The sequence below is a fragment of the Rhizopus delemar genome, genomic scaffold (assembly GCF_000149305.1).
Source record: "Rhizopus delemar RA 99-880 supercont3.6 genomic scaffold, whole genome shotgun sequence".
In the NCBI taxonomy this organism is placed as follows: Eukaryota; Fungi; Mucoromycota; class Mucoromycetes; order Mucorales; family Rhizopodaceae; genus Rhizopus; species Rhizopus delemar.
Window position 1 is genome coordinate 2,370,291 of NW_027137832.1, and position 19,284 is coordinate 2,389,574.

Sequence of the window (19,284 nt, forward strand, 5' to 3'; positions counted from 1 at the left end):
CAAGGAGAGAGGATCCCAAACAGTTTAAAAAAGGAAAAAATTCGTGATCAGTGGAGAAGGTAGACACTGCAGTGTTTTTTTTTTTTTTTTTTTTTTTTCAAGGAGTTTATTTTTCATAAAATAGAATTTTATAGAAAAAAAAATTTTTTTTTTGGTTGATCGATCTTTATCTTTTTTTTGTTGTTTGTTTCGAATGACACAGCCGTAAAAAAAAAATGATCTTTTTGTCAATTAAAGTTTTTTTTTCCGTTATTTATAAATCCCTTTGGGTGTCCTACGTTTCTCTATTTTGTACGGATTGAGATCTTTCACCAAAGTAGGTTAGATTACTTTTCAAAAAAAAAAATCGAACATTTTTTGTATCACTATTTGTGCAAAATAGATAATGCATCTTTTCCCCTTTATAGTAAGCTATATCCAGAAAAAAAAAAATATCCAATTTTACTATTACAAGCACCTTACACAAACAAATGAAAGAAAAAAAAAAAAAAAAGAGAGAGAAAAGGTGGACAAGATGACCCAGTTCTCTTTTGATCCATTCTTTTCTCTGGTATGAACCAAAGCAGGTCAAGCTCTCTCTTTCTTTTCATTGAACGGAGTCACTTTATCACGGAGAAGTAGAAACGAAAAAGGGGGGGGGGGAGTGCCCAAGGAGGGCATGGTTTAATTACATCATTCGGGTAACTTGAACATCACACAAGCTCATGACAACCATCCTACTTTTCTATTCATTCCAGCCCTTTCTATGCAAGTACGCTTACAAAAGATGAGATCCAGTCTGCCCCCGTGGAAAAAAGAGAAATCCAGTTTAGAAAAAGAGAAGGGGAAACAAGGTGGTTGCTATTGACCCAAAAGATTGGGGACAATTCCCTTTTTTGAAAAAAGGAGGTTTTCAACCACAAAGCGCGTGTCGTGAATGGGTGACCTTCATTAGCCACGTTTGGAAAAAGTGTGTGCTTTTTCCTCTCCTTATTTTTTTTTTAAAAAAAAGATCCGGAAAAGGATGTGATATTCAGGCACATTTTAATTAGAGACGCGTGTTTCATCACGGATGGGCCAAGAAAGTTTATTTGCGCGCACACGTCTGTCTTCCGCCACTGGTCTATTCTCGCATCATCCGTACGACATCTAATCTCGATCGTGTTCAATTCCTCCCCCCAAAAGTTTGACTGCAGAAAAAAAAAAAGAAAGGGGGAAAAGAGGAGAGTTATCGTGACTAGAAACAGAAACGGAGGGGGGGGGGAATTGGATGGCTTGTATATCGATTTTCAGATTTGTTCAAATGGATTTTTTTTTCTTCTTTTAGGAAAAAAAACCGGTTTCAAATGTCTGTCGTCCATGTACAACTATAAAAACGAGAAAGATCCGATTCTTATTGAAAACTATCTCTTTTCCCCCCTTTTTTAAAAAAATGTCAAAAAGCAGTTATCTTAAACGACCTTTTATTAACATTACGTTGACAACGACGTTTAGAGCCAGTGCGAAACCGACCGGAAAGCTCTACCACTGTTCTGAATGTTCAAAACCTTTCAGTCGACCCAGTGCTCTCCAGACACACAGTTATACTCATACAGGTGAAAAACCACATGCTTGTGACATGTAATGCTCTTCTTGTGCGTCCCTCTTTTGTGTTGTACTCATCTATTGTCTATAGACCAGGTTGTGGTCGCCGATTTACGGTGATGAGTAACTTGAGACGTCACTTGCGTGTCCATCAAAGTCCTCACTCCAGACATCGTTTAACGGCTCAGCAGAGAAGAAATCATGTCGAGAGATTAATGATGCAAAAAGCCTATGATACCCTTCTTGACTCAGACAGTGAACTATCCACTCCACCGACCAGCCCTGAACTCGTCTTTTTAGAAAACAGTCAATTCCGTTTGTTGAAACCTAAAACACGTCCTGAATGTCTATCCATCCGAAGTTTATTAAATTGAGTCCTTTTTCCTTCCCTCTCCTTAAAGTCATTTATTTTTGTTGCTGTTGTTGTATATGCTTTTCTTTTTTAAAAAAAAATTTCATTTAATATGTATATACACATATTTATTTATCTACAAGCTTTTATTGTTAATACATTCTCACACACACACACACACACACACATGCATATGCATCAAAGCCTTTTTTTCTTTCAATAAAATCCATATGAATCTTTGTAGAACTATCCTTTTCTTTTTCATTCCTTAGCTATCCCCCCCTTTCTCCCCTGATGAAATCATCCAATGATCAAGCTTGATTCCATGTAGGAGAGAGATAGGATCTACTTTTTTTTGTGTCTTTAGAGTATTCCATGCTGTTTTCATATTCTGCTTTCCTCATTTGGATATTTGATCTTGCTGCATGCCAAACATTATTTTATTAAAATAACCTTAAATACCAAAATAAGCTTTTAGAATTCATGACGTATTCGTACAATTAGTAACAATGAAGGAGAGAAAGGGGGCATGTCTATCATTCCTTGTCAGTCGATGAGAAAAACAAAATGGAGCATACATCATTGGTTACCAGACCCTTGGTCTGTGGATCCATCCCTTTTATGAATAAAGGAGAAGAAGGAGTGAATTTATTAAAAGAGGGGGGGGGGGGTTATTGAAAAGAGGGTGATGCTCTGGCTTGAAATTCTATTTTTTTTATCAAATGGATCGATGATGCTAAAGAAAGTGATTGAACAGAACCTGTTTCGAAATTATCATCCAAGGAGGGGATGCTGGTTGTCCGAGAAGAGGATGTCTGTAAGAACTGAATGGTTCCTTGAGCCTGCTCAAGCATTTTAGTATATTCCTGCATTTTTTGTGTGATGTCATAAACACTGCCCTGCTGCCTTTTTTGATTGTGTTCGAGTGTGGATAGTTTTGCTTGTAGCCGATTGTTTTCATGCATCACCTATCATCCGAACGTAAGCCCCTCCCACACGTCTCACTGGGCTCATCATTACCGAAACCAGTCTGGCATACGCATTCCGCATCGTCTGCTGTGCATCCGTGTCTGATTCTTTTTGTGTTTGAATCTCATTTTCCAACAGCACTTGAAGATCGACATTCACTTCTTCTCTTGTCGTCAGATCTTGTTCGATTTCAACTAGGATTTCAACCACTTTTAGTTCTCATTCACTCTTTTTTTCCCTCTTTATCTTACAAACTCTTTCTTTTGAAGTTTTCTGTAAAGAAAAAGTATAGAGTCAGTGATGGGTTCAATCGATAGGCATCGCTCGTACCAAATTGAAAGAGAGGCTATCCATCTCTTCCATCAAGTGATTCATATTCTTTTTCAATTCTCTAAATTCTTTTCGTGTCTTTTCCATCTCTTTTAAAAACTCAATTCGTTCTTGAGGATCAATCGAATCCTTTTTTAAGGGGGTCGACAAGGATGTTTTTACTTCAATTCGAGGATGGCTACTTGTCATCCTTGCTTTCTTATTCTCATGTCTTTTAAATAGAATGCTTTGTTGCTGGTGATGACCCAACGTCTTGTTAAAATCAAGTCAATTGAACATGTATCTTTCTTTTATTTTTATTACTTGGGTAATCTCCTTGGGCTCCATCTATTGCTTCATACAAACTTATAAAAAAAAGACTTTTTCCTTTCTTTGGTGATCCTTTGCAAGTCACATGATCTCTGTCCATGAAATCATTTGACAGTGGTTTATAAAATACGCCTTTTGGGCTTATGGGACGCCTATTTTATCTCAAACAGGGTTGACTTTATTCAGTGACTGCAATACATTCAATTTCCACAGACACATCTTTTGGAAGACGAGCTACTTCAACAGCACTTCGAGCAGGTTGATGTTTGGCAAAAAACTAAAAAAGGATCAATACGCCTACGCTTGATGATCAACCCGAGAACTTACACTGGCATAAACCTCATTCATTGAGTTGAAATCATTCATGTCTTTTAAAAACACAGTCGTCTTGACCACTTTGTCCAGACTGGAGCCCGAAGCCTCAAGGACATTGGACATGTTTAACAAGACTTGTCTTGTTTGTTCCTTGATACCTTGACTAATCTCACCTACATTGTTTGTCAAAAAAAAAAAAGGTCGCGTTCTCTCTTATCACACACAAACCTGTTTCAGGCACAATGGGAATGGAGCCAGAAGTATAAACCATATTATTGACCTTGATTGCTTGTGCTATCATTAGACATCAGGAAACATGAATGGTTGTATATACTGTGTGATTTTACCATAAGGACCAATAGCAGCAGGTGCTTTTTTGGTTTCTATCCTAATGTCAGCCATCCACTTCCAACCTTATTTTTTTTTTTTCCTTCTTCTCTCTTTTACCAACGCGTGTAAGAGTTGACATGGCTCTTGTCCATGCTGGAAAAGTTCGAGTTGTAAACATAAAGAGTGTGAGAAAAAAAAAGGTTCGTTTTGTACAACTTGATTGGAATTTATCCAGCACGCTTTTAAAACAGGATATAGCTACTGCTCTGTCATACCCATATTGTCAAAGAGAGAAAAAAAAGTATGGTCTTGTTTATCCCTCACCTTACCAAGTTTGAGTCCTTTCAATCTTTGTTTTAAAACAAACTACATTTGACAAGACTTGACAGATAGCATGATATGTAGAGCACGCGTCATGAGCTTTCGATTATCAACTCGTGAAATACACTGACGACTGCCCCCCCTTTTTTTTATGATGCCAATCAAGTTTTGTTTTTGATTCAAATTGGAAACCTCTTTTGATCCGGCTTTAGGCCATTGTACAAACTGTGGATTGACAGGTGAACAGGGTCCATGTCAACCCTGTGGTTCACAGCCAGCGATGTGGCCTGCTGTCGTACAGAACACACCGTCAGAGCACAATAGATACCATTCCCTCCCCTTCACCCTACTTCCTCACACCATCTCAACTGGTATCCTATCACCCAGCGTCTGACGATCTGAAGCCCATCTATACAAAGGCCCCGTCCAACCTATCGCTCAAGAGATCACTCTGTTTTTATCACAGCTTTCATAGGCCAATTCTACCCTGTTGCTCAACTGTCCCCACGGATTGCAAATCAAATTTTACAAGTCAATCTTTAGGGTCTTACTCTCCTTCATTTTTTTTTGGGAGGGGGGGGGCAGCAGCAGGCAGATGACTCTGGGCCTCTCTCATGACATAAAAAGCCAGTGTGAATGTGAGGTACAAAGGTTCTAAAGAAAGTATGCATAGAAAACTGAACAGGGGATATAAAGTGAAACGTCTCCAAAAGAAAACCTCTTTATGGCGACCTACCGTGATGGCTATCGTTGAACAGATTCGAATAGGAACCAAGAGCAAGTCGAGTAAAAAAGTTATTTGTACTGTTTCACTGCACAATCGTTATTAAAAGCAGATGTTTATTGTTGTATAAATAATTCGTTTAATATCTCTTCTTCTTCTTTGAATATACTTGTTCATCCTCTTGTCTTTGTTGCTTATTTACAATGCTTTGCAACTGACGCTTTCCGTGACAGTTGGGGAAATTCGACAAATCATAATAACTAGGTGCAGTTTCAAGTAACCAGTGTGCCTTGACTTCAAGACAGGTTCTAATGTAGTTTCTGGTCGTCAAGACAAATTCATTATACAGCACCCATTCGGGTTTGTGGTCTAAGCAACTGGAGGGGTGAAGTTGTACGATCTGGTTGTCTTTGACAGTCAGGTAATGGCCCGAACGTTCCAAGTGGGCTACTTGCATGAAATAGCCAGCCACAATGGCTCTTCTAATGTTGGTGTAGTAGGCCTTGTTTTCAAAATCGGTAGAGACCAGATCCAAATCGTTCTGTTCCATCGTTCTTCTCAATTGACTTCGAACGTTGTCAGCAGACTTTAATGATCTGTGGTTCAAAAAGTTTTCATAACACCAATTTTGATCTTCATGATCTGTAGAAAAAGATGAGAAAACCAGTTGATCGAAAGCAAAAAAAAAAAAAACTTACTTGTTTTATAAGCATGATAAGCATTCAATAACGTAAGATGATCGCCATCCGCATGCGCAAATTGTGCTTTGGCCTCATCCGCAGCCTTACGTGCATTGTTGGGGCGTACAAAGATCTGAGGCACAGAGAGCAGTGCAGCGATCGATAAGATTTCGTTGGAGCAATTGTATCTAGGACTTTCAATCAGCATCTTGGCCAATTGAGGATCCAAGGGAAAGGCAGACATCAGCTCACCCGTAGGTGTCAGCTCACCATCGTCATCCAGGGCACCCAAATAGTTGAGCAGCTCAAGCGCACGCATCAAGGTTTCAGGAGCAGGAGGATCCATGAAATCAAAGTGCACGAGATCATCAATACCTAATTTCTTGAGCTGCAAAACAACACTTCCCAAGTTACTTCTCAAAATTTCGGGGTATGTTTGCTCAATCAGCTCCTGATTGAAGGCGGTCTCGGTGTACAGACGGAAAGACTTGCCAGGTCTTGTACGACCGGCACGACCGGCACGTTGTTGAGCAGAGGCTTTCGAAATGGGTGACACCAGCAGGGATTCAACACGGATACGGGGGTTGTAGACCTTTTGTTTAGCAAAGCCGGGATCGATCACGTACACGATACCATCGATCGTCAGCGAGGTTTCTGCAATGTTGGTAGACACGACCACTTTACGGCCGGGTGGACCGCCTGGGGTACGGGGTGGAGGAGCACTGTCAAAGATGAGCTGTTGTGCGCGAGGAGGGAGTGAGGAGTAAAGAGGAACCACCTTGAGAGGTCCAGCACCTTGGCTGCGAATCAATTCATCTCCTTCGGCCTTGATCTTTGCACAGGCTGTTTCAATTTCTTCTTCACCTGTCAAAAAGACCAAGATGTCACCTTCAGGTTCGCTCAAGTGGATTTGAAGCGTGGTACGGATAGCGGCTTCCAAATAGTCTCTTTCAGGTTCAGGCGTATAGTAGATTTCGACAGGGAAAGTTCTACCAGGTACAGACTACAATAGCATTAGAAAACAATGAAAACAAGGTCGTTTTCTCTCTCTCTCTCTCTCTTTCTTACCAATAAAGGTGCATCATCAAAGTATTTTTGAAATTTACCAGCATCCAATGTGGCAGACATGACGACTACTTGAAGATCTTTTCTTTTTCTGCAGACCTATTTATTTTACATGAATACATGCCCCCTTTTCTTACTCTCTCTCTATTTTGTTTACCTCTTTCAAAAGACCCATCAATATATCAGTGTTCAGTGTACGTTCGTGAGCTTCATCAAGAATGACAGCAGAGTATCTGCTCAACAAAGGATCCGACATGGCTTCACGCAAAAGCATACCATCTGTCATGTACTTTAAAAATGTACTTGGGCTTGTGTTATCCTCAAAACGAATACTATAACCCACTTGTTCACCCAACTTGACATCCATCTCATCAGCAACACGTTGAGCTACAGACATGGCAGCCACACGACGAGGTTGTGTACAAGCAATCATCTTTCCCTTTAAATGAGGAAGTTCATCATAAGCCAAAAATTGTGGAATTCTATTTTTTTTTTTTTTTAATAGCAGTGAGTCGACAGTTTTTTTTTCAAGATGAATCAACTTACTGAGTTGTTTTTCCTGAACCTGTTTCACCCACAAGAACAACAAACTGATTTTTATGTACCATGTCCAAGAAATCTTGACGTTGAGCATGTACAGGAAGTTTTCTTCTTCCTTCCAAAATCTTTTGGTATTTGGCAGAGAATGGTTTATCTGTAAAGGGATTGGTGGTACCATTTTCAAGCTTTTCGGCTTGCTCGGCTGTTGTCTTTCTAGGCTTTAAGCCGAAAAAATTGGATTTCTTGTCCTTCTTTTCAGTGTTCAAATGAGCAAGATAAGGATTATCACTCATGATTAAAGGGAGAGAGAGAGAGAGAGAAAATAAGAGAAAGGGCAAGAGTGAATTGCTTATAAAAAAAAAAAAAAAGCAGTCGATTATCAAGTCACAGACTGCGGCACATACGCCTATCGCTGGACAAGAACATTGGAATCTATTTTAATTATTTTTCTTTCCTTTTCCATATAATCAATGTGTATACTTTGCTTGGTCAATGGTTTAATTGTGTAATAAACTTTGTTAAACACAAGTGAACATTAGAATAGGATTCAATATAAATACTTTTATCTCAAAGCATCATTATGTGATATGAGACAGAGTTTGATTAGCGTTTATAGCTATTCATGGCTTTTTAATGATGCTCTGTTAATAATAACAAAAAACTCATTATTTTAAACTGTGTTCTTTTTATACATAAAACTTTATATGGAAATTACATCAAGTTCATTCTCACCTTTTTCATGTGTAACACTGTTAGATAATTATTATTCTCACATGAAAATTATTTATCTTTTTTTCTCTCTTTTTATTTTCTTTTAAAAAATGACAATAAAAAGGAACCCTGAAGAGCAAGAAGAAAAGACAAGGGATGGTTTGAAAGGGAAAAAACGACAAGAGACAGATAAAGAGCAGATAACAAATGGTCGTGACGATAAAAGTATTTGGTCTTGGTTAGGGTATTCAACAGAGGAAGAAAAGCAGGCAAAGAAAGAAGAGAAAGGGGAAGGTTCAGATGAAGAAGAAGAGGATTCGGTTAAAGTAGAAAATGAATTGGATGAATTGGAAAAAGATTCAGTTCAAATAGAGAATGATTCACCAGAACCTTCAATCAACAAAAAGCCATGGATACCCTTTTTTAATCATTCGCCAGCCGAGTCGAAAGGAGAGGATGCCATGAGACAAAAGCAAGGGCCGAACTTTGTCCTGCCTTCGTTTGAATCCTTATTTGTAAAGAACAAGGAAGAGAGTATATTTAAAAGAGCACTTGATGCCATCAGAAACTACGGACGAGCACCTTCCATCATAGAATCCATGAAACAAGCCCCAGACGCTCTATCAGAAAAGAAGATTGTCATCGTCGGTGTCCACGGCTGGTTCCCGATGAAACTCGTGCGTACCATGATTGGCGAGCCGACGGGAACCTCTTTTAAATTTTGTGAGCAAATGCGACTCGCGGTCAAACAGTATTTTTTACTGCACCATCAACTCACCCTACCCGATCATGTCATCACCACCATTCCACTGCACTGGGAAGGCAGAGTACAGACGAGGGTAGACACGTTTTATCAACGCGTTCAGCAAGAGTGGAAAGAGACCTTGACCTCTGCCGATCTTGTGCTCTGGGTCACACACTCTCAGGGCACACCGGTCTCTGTCATTTTGATGGATCGATTGATCAAGGCAAACATCCTACGCCAACCGATTTGTCTTTTGGCCATGGCAGGTATTTCGCATGGTCCCTTTCCGACCTTAAAGGGAAACTTACTTGTCAAGGTATAAATGAATAATAGAATGTGTTGTCTATACTTTAAAAAAGCTGAAAGAACCAAGTACTTTGAAGCAGAACCAGCAAGAGAATTGTTTCAATTCATGAATTCCAATTCTGAAATATCACTTGTCTATCGAAATGCAATGACTTCAATTTTAGAGCATGATGTCAAGGTAGTCTTGGTCGGATCGATGCAAGATCAAGTGGTGCCTCTTTATTCGGCCATCATGTCTGGCGTGTCCCATCCGAACCTGCTACGTGCGGTCTACATTGACGGTCATATCGATCATGACTTTTTGATCAAGCTGATCGTCTTTAGCCTGCACCTCTTGAACCTCGGACTGTCTGATCATGGCCTCTTGATCTATCTGAGTGAAGTCTTGGCTGGTAATCTGTACTCATTTGAAAATGGAGGTCACTCAACCATCTATGAAGAATTGGATGTGTTCATGTTGTCACTGCGCTATCTATTTGAAGCTCGTCCACTAGGCCATTTGCACAAAAAGAAAGCCATCTTGGAACAGCAAAAAATCAAAGAGATGAATAAAGTCAAGACAAGGCTAGATCCATTTCAAGCCAAAGCCAAACTCAATCCGTTTTATTTGCCTTGGGCTGTGCGTGGCATTTGGGATGACCCAAGGATAACAAATAACACAAGCCTACGCAGTGAACTCGATGAATTACAAAATCTATTTCATCAATGGCATCCCACGGACAACAAATTAAAAGAAATCAAGTTTCGTTTAGAGCCTTTAAAAGCCAAATTATGATTGTTTTTTATTCTTGTTCAAAGAACCAATCGACCTGTAAAATGATGGTTTCTATGGTTTTATTTTGAAGGTCAGAGAGCATGATACTACTCAGGTCACCTTGGGCAGGTCTTAATAAACCAATAGAGAAAATTAAAGCTAAATTGGATGCTTCCATCTTGTTGATGTCTGAATAAGAAGCAACAAGACTAAGATGTCGCATTAAATATTCTAAAACAATATAATTGGCTTTTGGTAAATTGTGAATGATGGATTTGATTTGAAACATGCGCTCTTCATAATCTGTTATTCCTACAAATAGAAATAAGTATTTGTACATAACATATAAAACATCTTATTTACTCGCTGCCTCCATAAAGTAATCATAATAGTCAAATGTCATTAAAGGATCACGTAATTCACGAAAGTATAGTTTGAGTAAACCAGTTACTGCATTAATATCATGCTCATCTTTAAATGTAACATGCTCTCCTAATAGAATGTTAAGCAGAGGATATTTTATTGTTTATAAACTACCTTCATTGAATGCTGTTTTATATTTTTGTATACTTGAAGCAGGACCTGACAGTCGATAAATCCCTACCGATTTTAGTCCTCTTGCTTCTACTTCTTTAATACAAGCAGAAACAAGGTAAGGAATATCGCCATTTTCTTCCATACGTAAATAACCACCAAATACACTATTTTCTACAGAACCATTTACTATTTAATATATCATCCTACGTTGCTTACCATCCGCAGTAGTAGTGGTTGTGGTAGTAGTAGGTATCTTGGAATCACTTTTCTTTGAATTTGTCTTTGTAAACCAGAATGAAGGCTTCTTTTCTTCATCCTTGTTGATTTTCCTATTGACTTTCATGTGGTTTTCATCGATCGTAAGTGATTTTAATAATCGCATTATTTCTAAAAATCATAAGCATACAAAATGAAAGCCAGAGAATTTTAGCTTACCAGTATCTTGATTCTTTTGGCCTTCTTTACGAGCAATCAATTCTCTCATGATGGCATCTAACCAAAGTGAAAAATCATTCTCATTCTCTGCTTGAATATAAATCTTTACTTTGTGTGGAGTTGAAATAATAAAGACATGTTTTCTTTTTGTATCCTGCTTTCCTGCTGGATCAATATGACATGAATCCAAGTCAAAACTACCCACTGGTAACCTTGATGCCCTCTACTCATCTAGTGTAAATCAACATGATGCTTATCCGTATCTGTGTATACCTTGTTCTTTGTGTCTTTATACAATAATAAGAATCCATTGGATAGGACTGAATAATACACTTTCCATGAGCTTAATTTTCCTCCTTCTTCCTTCTTTTCTGAAACCATCTTCATTTGAATATTTCCTTTATGTCGTATCCATTCCGACTGTAACTTATTCAGCTCCTAAATAAAATTAGCCTATGTTACTGTAACACTATGCCTGTATTTACTAGTTTTTTTAATTCTTCTGGTTTAAGCAACATGACGGTTTCTGTTGCTGTATCATCGGGTGGATCCCATCGAGATTCCCCTGTACTTTCATTAAAATAATAGATAGTGCCTTCTTCATCTATTCTTGTGTGTTTATATACAATATTTTTATATCATAATGTCTTGTCTCCTCTCTCTTCTCCTTACTTTACCATATGCAGATTCCCAGCCATCAGGTAGTGGTGAATCAGATATTTCATTTGATAATATACCCTCCTATTTGAATATAATGTGTGAAATAGTGTTTGTTTGTTACTGTTACTTAGAATAATACATTAGGTTGCTCTATTAAACAAGTGTAAATAATCAAGTGATGCTGTTGTTCATTGCTTTTTTAACCTTCAGAAGTAACTTCTAATCTAATTCTATTTGCAGGAAAAAACCCAATTTGTTCATTTAATTCACCTATTCTTATTATAAGGGGAACACAACTTTTATTATTATTATTATTATTGATTACTACCTTCCCACCTATAATAAAAAAAGGTTAGGTTTTGGTTTATCACTCTCTTTTTAACACATTGATTTACCAGTCATCATTATGTTTCTCTAGTAATTTAATTCTGTCACCTTGTTTAAATGAAAGTTCAAATTCTCCTTCTGCAGCATAATCCCATACAGCAATAAGATATTGTGTCATGTTTTAATGTAAAAAAAAAAGGAAAAAAAAAATCGTTTCCGAAAAAAGTAAAGTATCCTTTTTATTCACTGTTTAAAAGTATAATTTAGTTGTTAATCCAATCGTCAAAAGAATGTGTTATGGTATCATGAGGTTGTTGTTTGTTTGGTTTGAGTCCTTGTTGCACACTTTGTAATTTATCAAAAAGTGCCTGTTGAAATCTTTCACGAAACATGGGTGAAATGGTCATTAATAAATTTTCCATGCTCTCAAAGGGTTTTTCCAAATGATTTTGAATATTGCGAGCAGTCGATAAAGCAGGGTCGACATTACAAAGAGGTGAACATGAAGTGACCTAAGATTGTATCAGCATAAGCAAGATAACAAGTAAGTATAATTTACCCGATAACCTTGGTCTGTCACTTCTACTACAATCATTACACCTTCTAATAGAGTAAGGTCAAGTCTTCCAATCCCATTTGTTTCGTCACGTACAAAAACAGTAGCTGAACCTGGGACAATGCCATAATCAAATTCTCTTGTTATGGCATCTAATTCTGCGCTTAAAGAGGAAAATCTCATTTGAAAGAAAAGTCGAAAAGAAGGAAAAAAAAAAAATGAAATGCCGAAGGTATGATTTGCTCTCTTGTCTTTTCGGACATTGTGATCAACACAATACATAGCATTGCTACTATGCTTTTTTACATATATACTCAACCACTAACCATTTTGCACTAGATTATTTACATTGTTCTTTCATTATTATATATATTAATGGAAGTAGGATAATTTTTACTAGTCTCAACGATACAACTCGCTTCTTTGAATACAAAAAAAAAAAAAAAGAAAAAACAAGTACAAGTAAGAACAGCTGCGCAAAAAGGTTATAGCGTGGGAATATGAATATTTTTTTAATAAAGAATCCAAAGTTCTCTTATGTAGCTTTATCGTAGATAGTAAGATTCACATTGTTTATCATAGAGCAGCCCATGATCATAGTACATTTTTAATTGTTATCCTTTAAAGATCAATCATAAACTCTTTAATACTCCTAGTAAGTAAAATAATATGATATCCACCCATTCAATCTCACAAACCAAGAATCCACCACATGACTACTCCCAATGATAGACATAGCCCTACATTTCTTATAAACAATTTCTCTCTCTCTTTTTTTGAGGGTTACAGAATACAGAAATAAATGAATGTGTGACCATTTTTACCCCAGATTCACATGTACATTTAGTTATCGATAAAATATTTTCCAAATAAAGCAAAAATCCATTTTTAATTTCGTCATGGGGTGTGCGTATGTGATTTTCACACACACACAAATTATGCAGTATGACACAGTTTATTTAAGATGAACCAGCACCCGTTTTTTATAATTTATGCAGCAATGGTAGATAAAGGTAAACAAAGTTCAGTAATTTGTAGGGTATAAGTTAGTGGAGCGGGCGCTAATGGAGTGACAAGGTCCAGGGGTTGTTTAAAATAATTTTCTTTTTCATCTAATTGCGGTGAAGGAGGTGGTGTAGGCAGTCGGGTTAATTCTGCTTGTACTTGACAAAGCTCATTCTGTACATCAACCTGTATCGTTCGTCCTTCTGTCATTCCTTTTTCGACTGTGATTACAAATTTATTGTTGGTAGCGTAAGATTCATCGTCCTTTTTGGTAAGTGCACAGTGAATGAGTCGATTGTGATCAAACATGGTCTTGATATTCACTGGATCCATGAAAATAGAAAAATAGGCTTTTTTGGTAAATGTATCAAATCGAATAGGTTGTGCCTTAATTTCACCCAAATGAATCTAAATTTATTTTATTAGTGACTTTGTTGTAAAATAGACAGCTTGTTTACCTTCACCAGTATTCCCCACTTGTCATTAGATGATTCTTCTCTTATAATTCTTCTTTCCATTTCAGATAATGAAAATGATTGTAGCAGTTTACAAGTACATTCTATTCTTGCAAGATCTTTAATTGTTAAGTAACTGAATACTTGAGTTATAATTTCTGATGGAAATGATAATAATAATGCATTCATTTTGGTTGTATTGGAATATGAATTGGGAATAAAAAAAAAAAAGTGGTTGTATTTATACTCATTATCCAATCAATAAACTCCGCTCCTAGTTTAAAAAGTGACACTTTACCATTCAAAGTAATCTTTGTGATCGATAAGAATAATCTATTATATTTTTGTTGTCGCCAAAAAAAAAGCTCCTCATTTTTACAAGAAAAGGTGGTGTGAGCCAGTAAGAGAGAATGAAAAAAAAGCACCCGATTCGGCATTTGAAACCCCAAGTGTATTTCCCTTTTTGAGTTTTTCTTATCGATAACATACTTCTCCCTATAAAGTGCTCATTTAATAAATGACATATCGCCTGGTACATCAGTCGGATGCGTAATATAAGGATTTTTTACAGCGTATAGTGAAAATAATACCATTTAAAGAAATAAAGTGATACAAAGATTAAATTTTTATCAATAAATAATACGTAGAGACTTGTTTACAGTTAAAAATTCAACTTGTTTACAATAGCCTTATTTTGAACTTAATTTGAGTCAAATTACGTAGTATTATTACTATCATATGTTAAAACCTGGAATATTCGCATACGATAATTCTAATTATTAAATGTAATACCTTGTCTTTATCATCTTGTTTACGATCATTGGACTTTTGTTACCATAACAGCCATTGCTGTTTATTTACGAAAAGATAAAAAGAAGTCTTTCTAGTATTTTAAAATATATGCAGAAAAGAAAATTCAGGAGAAAAAGCTTGTATGTATTTTGCTTGTGATCTTCTCTCTTACTCTTTTGACATCTTTAAAGAAGAAAACCAGCATTTGATATAGCAAGCATTTAAAGGACTTAGTTATGTCATTTATCATTAGAAGGCATTTTTCTTTTGATGAATATCAAAATACCCTATTTTTGTTATAGTTTTCTTTTGCTCTTGTATGATGGGGATTTGCAGGAATAAAATCACTTGCACAAATTGCTCCGATAGATAGCCATTTTACGCAAATATCACAACGAAACATTGAATATTTACTTGATTGAATTTTTATCATTATGTAATGATTTATAGTATGGATCGGTATACCCTTGTGCTGACAATTAAGAGATAAAAGCCAAAAAGGGCAATCTAACTTTTTAACAGGGGCGCGTTTCACTTTACTTTCTGATTCGGGAAAAAGAAAGGTTTTTACTCTTTGCTACTGACGATAGGATAAATTTGTTTAATATTGAAGCAAGATGTACAACATTATGACGTGAATATACCATGTGTACCAAAAAAAAACAGAGCTGTGGTGGATAGTTGCTATGTTTCGAAGTTTGTCCTAATTAGGTGAAGGATCATTGTTTCCAAAACTTAGTGTATATATTATCTAAGATTAAAACTCCAATGATAATAAGCAAATCATTGAATAGCTTAAAGTTTTATTATCTAAAGAACAGTACTTTTACTTTGATTTAAAGAAGTTGAAATAAGATGCACCAAGTTGGTCTTATTTATAAATATATAATAGTGCATTTTCATTCAATATGCCTTTTTGGATTACTTGCACTAAATATATATTTCTACTTGTCAAAAAATAGTAACCGAAGGTTTTAATAAATCCATCAAAGGAAAGGAAAAAAAAAAAATTCAGTGCACATATCAATGCTCTCTTCAATTATATGTTACACTGTATTTTTTTTTTTTTTCAAAGCATCATAATATGAAGCAAATTCACCAGTGGGAAAAAAAAAAGGCAATTAAAACATTTTTTTATTCTAAGTACACTTTGTAAACCATGCTCTTCCTCTTTCTTTCTATTTCGAACAAGAATAAGGTAAAGCCTTTTTGAGCATCTTCTTTTGTGTGTTGTTGACAAATACAGTTCTTGATAATCGGTTAGTTCTTTCGGGTGACAGTCCACTGTTCAAATGACGAAGACCAGTTTGCCATCTTTTATAGTTTCCATTACTTGTTGGCATAAATCTACTGTCGTTGTTATTATATTGTTTTAGGTTGCCAAGTATGTATGACTTGCCTCTTTTTGGCTCCAGAATGAGATTTGAGTTTTTGTGACATGAATCTTGAGGATTGTCCAAGTGGAGTCAATGCTTTGGTTACTGTGTTTACTTGAAGAAAGTGTCATTTAAGTTTTTCAGGGTTAATTGTAATATTATCTATTTTACCAATGGAGGTGAACATTGTGACAAGGGGAAGAAGTTCAAAAAAAAGGAATACAAGTCACCTACTTTTTTTTCGTGTGTGCATGCGCATTAATACTCAGTTTTTTTTTTTTTTTTTTTTTTTTTTTTTTTTTTTTTTTATTATTTTAAAATAATGAATTCAAACTTGATTAACACACAACTACAGTCGCTTGAGCGATTAAAGTAAATAGATAGAAAAACTATCAGGCTTTTTTATTTTCTTACGATGCATTAGACAAAAGACACAAACATTAATTGATGTGAAATCAACGCTAGTAACAAAAACTGAAATATTAGATCAGAAAAAGGCTTTACTAGAGCAAGTGAATTCGGAAAGACAGCGGCTGAATAAAGAAAAAAAGTTGTTGTTAGACATGTTACAAAGCATTCAGCGTGATTTAGATTCTATGGTAGAGGCTGAGAAAGCACTTACAAAAGAATATGAAGATTTAGAAAGAAATGTAAATAAATATAGAATAGAACAATATGAACCGCTACAAGGTAAAAGAGAATGGTACATGTGATGGTGCTTATATGCATCATTTGAATAGATGAAGTGAATGAAATACGTGTAAAAAGTGGAATGATGAAGTTACCGCACATTCAACAAGAACTAGAAGCAAAAATGGCGAAGTAATTTTAATATATAATCATCGAATATAAAAAGAGAAACTAATACATGTAATAGAGTGCTAGAAGACAGAAGAATGAAATGGCAAGAAGGAAGTAGCAGTAGTAATAGTAGATCAAAAAGATAATATACACATAGTTTATTGTTCTGATTCCTTATAATTTCTTGCAATCTTGTATAACAAAAAAAATAAGCTTCTGATATATAGACACTTTATATTATTATTACCTCCTCTATTTCTTCTAAATCCCATCCAAGTTCAGTTTTATTCATTTTAAAGTGATGAAGTTCATGAGCTAATGTCCTTAATACATTGTCACTAATTTAATACAGTTAATAACACATATACATATACATTGTCTATAGATTTACTTTGCATGCTGTATCCATACACAGTAATCATCTAAGTAAATCTTGCTGTAAACGTAATAAACGTCATGGTGATCAAACAAATATTTCATATCCAACAGAGCTTTCAATATCGCTCGCTTGCCTAATTTAAATAATATATACACGTCCTGGAGGCACTTTTCCGATAATGCAAAATGGCGGTAAAGTGGATAAATTAACGAACGTCTAAAGGATGAAACAACCACGTCTTTCAACACTGAAAATTGCTACTTTATAAAAATTAACCGCTTGCAATGCACACCACGTACTGTTTACCTCCAAACAAGACAGAGTAGAACTTAGTTTTCCAATGCACCAAGCGGATTCTACGTTGCCTTCACCTTCAGTCAATCTGTGATTATAACTATAAGCAAACAAGAGATCCACCAATCCCAAATAAATCGCCTTTTCATTTGATATCAAATATTCTTTACGAGGCAACTGACGCATCATCTCTTCTTCTTGTGCAGTAAACTGAAGTTGTGACTCTCCGTGATTTTGCACCTTTTTGAGTTCCTTTGCATAAGCCGTCTTGTACTTGATCGCATACTGAATTTCTTCATCCATAGCAAAATCTGTACAATAATGATCCTCATCAAACCTTTCGTTCTCTAATCGAATACGTTCTTCACGTCTTGACTCGGCTGTCGATGCCTCGGGCTGTTGGATATCGTTGATCTCATTCAAAGTCTCTTGAACATGTGTAAAGTATCCTGTATATTGCTGATCAAATCCATAATAAGCCTGGATGTTTAAAGATGAGGTAGTAGGTAGCTCTTGAGGTATCTCCCAATTGAATTCCATCGCTTCCTCTATTTCGCTTGCCGGTTCTTCACTTCCTCCGACCACTTCAATCAGTGGCTTCTTTTGCTTCTTTTCTTCTTCTCCTTTACGTGCTAAAAGTTTTGTAAGCAAGTCGAGATCGGGAAAGACTTGACCTTTCGTCTCTTTGGTGATCTTGATACGAAACTGACCAGCTGAAGGATCATAGGTAGATTGGGAATTATCATCTTCAATCACATTGCCTGGAAGATGAAGTCTTTTCTCATGTAAGTTTATTATTATTATTGTTGTTGCTGTTGACATTCTCTTTTCTGCTTTACCTCAAAAAATAAGGACGTAAATAAAATCGAAACTCGCTTCCTTCTACATAAAGATCAACGTCTTGTGCCTATAAAAAATTAGTATTTATGATAGCGGTCAGTTTCATGTTTCTTACTCTGACGTGAGGTGTATTGATCGTAACATAAATAAATTCTTCGTCTTGATCTACTTTAAATGTAGGCGTGATCATGTTTTTAAAAGAAGAATTTTTTAAAAAAAGTGGACTGCACTAAAAAATTCTCGTGCTTTCTTTTTTAAGAATATTTGATTTATAACTAACTGAAAGTATCCTGTCTTTTGTATGTAAAAAAATGAAAAAAAGCAAATTAAAAGTATGAATAGAACAAAGGATGGATATGATTAGCAGAAGAAAAAAAAAAAAGATGAAAAAGGTTATAACGAGACATAGATCCAAGCTTTTCATCAAGTGGTAGGCTATCTACATATTTATTGCAAGCCCTCAATCCATGAGAAAGTTTAAGGCTTGACAAAGGCTTTTTGTCATTTAGCGTATGAGAAGGTGGAGTCATTAAATCAAAAAAAGAAATAACAAGTAGCATAGCCTTACACATATAACTTGTCCCGAATCGTTTCTTGTCAAATGCAGATGTCTAGGAGCGTGTACAAGTTACAGAATAAATACAAACCAGGTGCCGGTCAGATACACCCAACAAAGAAAAATAAAAATCCTCGGTTCCAAATGAGATTTGTTACAAGGTAGATGCAATATAGAACTAAACAATAAAGGCAATCGGACTTGAAGTCTCGCAAGGTATTTTGACAAGATCAGGACCGTTACCAGTTGATTGAAGC

General features: G+C 36.0%; 10 protein-coding genes across 10 annotated transcripts; 2 read left to right on the forward strand and 8 right to left on the reverse strand.

Moving 5' to 3' along the window:
- Nucleotides 1-1,411: 1,411 nt before the first annotated feature.
- RO3G_08921 (uncharacterized protein) lies at nt 1,412-1,937 on the forward strand (the record flags this gene model as incomplete). The annotated part of the gene is made up of 2 exons (XM_067663506.1): nt 1,412-1,599; nt 1,655-1,937. The coding sequence occupies 2 exons, from the start codon at nt 1,412-1,414 to the stop codon at nt 1,935-1,937; spliced, it is 471 nt and encodes a 156-aa protein (XP_067519607.1).
- A 935-nt stretch (nt 1,938-2,872) lies between these two features.
- Nucleotides 2,873-3,301, reverse strand: RO3G_08922 (uncharacterized protein; the record flags this gene model as incomplete). Its single annotated transcript, XM_067663507.1, has 3 exons — nt 2,873-3,093; nt 3,136-3,157; nt 3,215-3,301. 3 exons carry the CDS (start codon nt 3,299-3,301, stop codon nt 2,873-2,875), a joined length of 330 nt encoding a protein of 109 aa, XP_067519608.1.
- Nucleotides 3,302-3,701: 400 nt separating this feature from the next.
- On the reverse strand, nt 3,702-4,320 carry RO3G_08923 (endoribonuclease L-PSP; the record flags this gene model as incomplete). The annotated part of the gene is made up of 5 exons (XM_067663508.1): nt 3,702-3,800; nt 3,851-4,011; nt 4,067-4,132; nt 4,186-4,226; nt 4,286-4,320. 5 exons carry the CDS (start codon nt 4,318-4,320, stop codon nt 3,702-3,704), a joined length of 402 nt encoding a protein of 133 aa, XP_067519609.1.
- A 1,032-nt stretch (nt 4,321-5,352) lies between these two features.
- RO3G_08924 (uncharacterized protein) lies at nt 5,353-7,791 on the reverse strand (the record flags this gene model as incomplete). The annotated part of the gene is made up of 5 exons (XM_067663509.1): nt 5,353-5,855; nt 5,912-6,896; nt 6,962-7,057; nt 7,116-7,440; nt 7,505-7,791. 5 exons carry the CDS (start codon nt 7,789-7,791, stop codon nt 5,353-5,355), a joined length of 2,196 nt encoding a protein of 731 aa, XP_067519610.1.
- Nucleotides 7,792-8,940: 1,149 nt separating this feature from the next.
- On the forward strand, nt 8,941-10,035 carry RO3G_08925 (uncharacterized protein; the record flags this gene model as incomplete). The annotated part of the gene is made up of 2 exons (XM_067663510.1): nt 8,941-9,220; nt 9,314-10,035. 2 exons carry the CDS (start codon nt 8,941-8,943, stop codon nt 10,033-10,035), a joined length of 1,002 nt encoding a protein of 333 aa, XP_067519611.1.
- Nucleotides 10,036-10,540: 505 nt separating this feature from the next.
- Nucleotides 10,541-11,035, reverse strand: RO3G_08926 (uncharacterized protein; the record flags this gene model as incomplete). Its single annotated transcript, XM_067663511.1, has 3 exons — nt 10,541-10,722; nt 10,768-10,938; nt 10,987-11,035. 3 exons carry the CDS (start codon nt 11,033-11,035, stop codon nt 10,541-10,543), a joined length of 402 nt encoding a protein of 133 aa, XP_067519612.1.
- Nucleotides 11,036-11,960: 925 nt separating this feature from the next.
- RO3G_08927 (uncharacterized protein) lies at nt 11,961-12,151 on the reverse strand (the record flags this gene model as incomplete). Its single annotated transcript, XM_067663512.1, has 2 exons — nt 11,961-11,982; nt 12,042-12,151. The coding sequence occupies 2 exons, from the start codon at nt 12,149-12,151 to the stop codon at nt 11,961-11,963; spliced, it is 132 nt and encodes a 43-aa protein (XP_067519613.1).
- An 85-nt stretch (nt 12,152-12,236) lies between these two features.
- Nucleotides 12,237-12,712, reverse strand: RO3G_08928 (uncharacterized protein; the record flags this gene model as incomplete). The annotated part of the gene is made up of 2 exons (XM_067663513.1): nt 12,237-12,485; nt 12,533-12,712. The coding sequence occupies 2 exons, from the start codon at nt 12,710-12,712 to the stop codon at nt 12,237-12,239; spliced, it is 429 nt and encodes a 142-aa protein (XP_067519614.1).
- An 807-nt stretch (nt 12,713-13,519) lies between these two features.
- Nucleotides 13,520-14,178, reverse strand: RO3G_08929 (uncharacterized protein; the record flags this gene model as incomplete). Its single annotated transcript, XM_067663514.1, has 2 exons — nt 13,520-13,942; nt 13,993-14,178. 2 exons carry the CDS (start codon nt 14,176-14,178, stop codon nt 13,520-13,522), a joined length of 609 nt encoding a protein of 202 aa, XP_067519615.1.
- Nucleotides 14,179-17,452: 3,274 nt separating this feature from the next.
- Nucleotides 17,453-18,661, reverse strand: RO3G_08930 (uncharacterized protein; the record flags this gene model as incomplete). Its single annotated transcript, XM_067663515.1, has 4 exons — nt 17,453-17,470; nt 17,644-18,406; nt 18,471-18,538; nt 18,587-18,661. 4 exons carry the CDS (start codon nt 18,659-18,661, stop codon nt 17,453-17,455), a joined length of 924 nt encoding a protein of 307 aa, XP_067519616.1.
- Nucleotides 18,662-19,284: the final 623 nt, after the last annotated feature.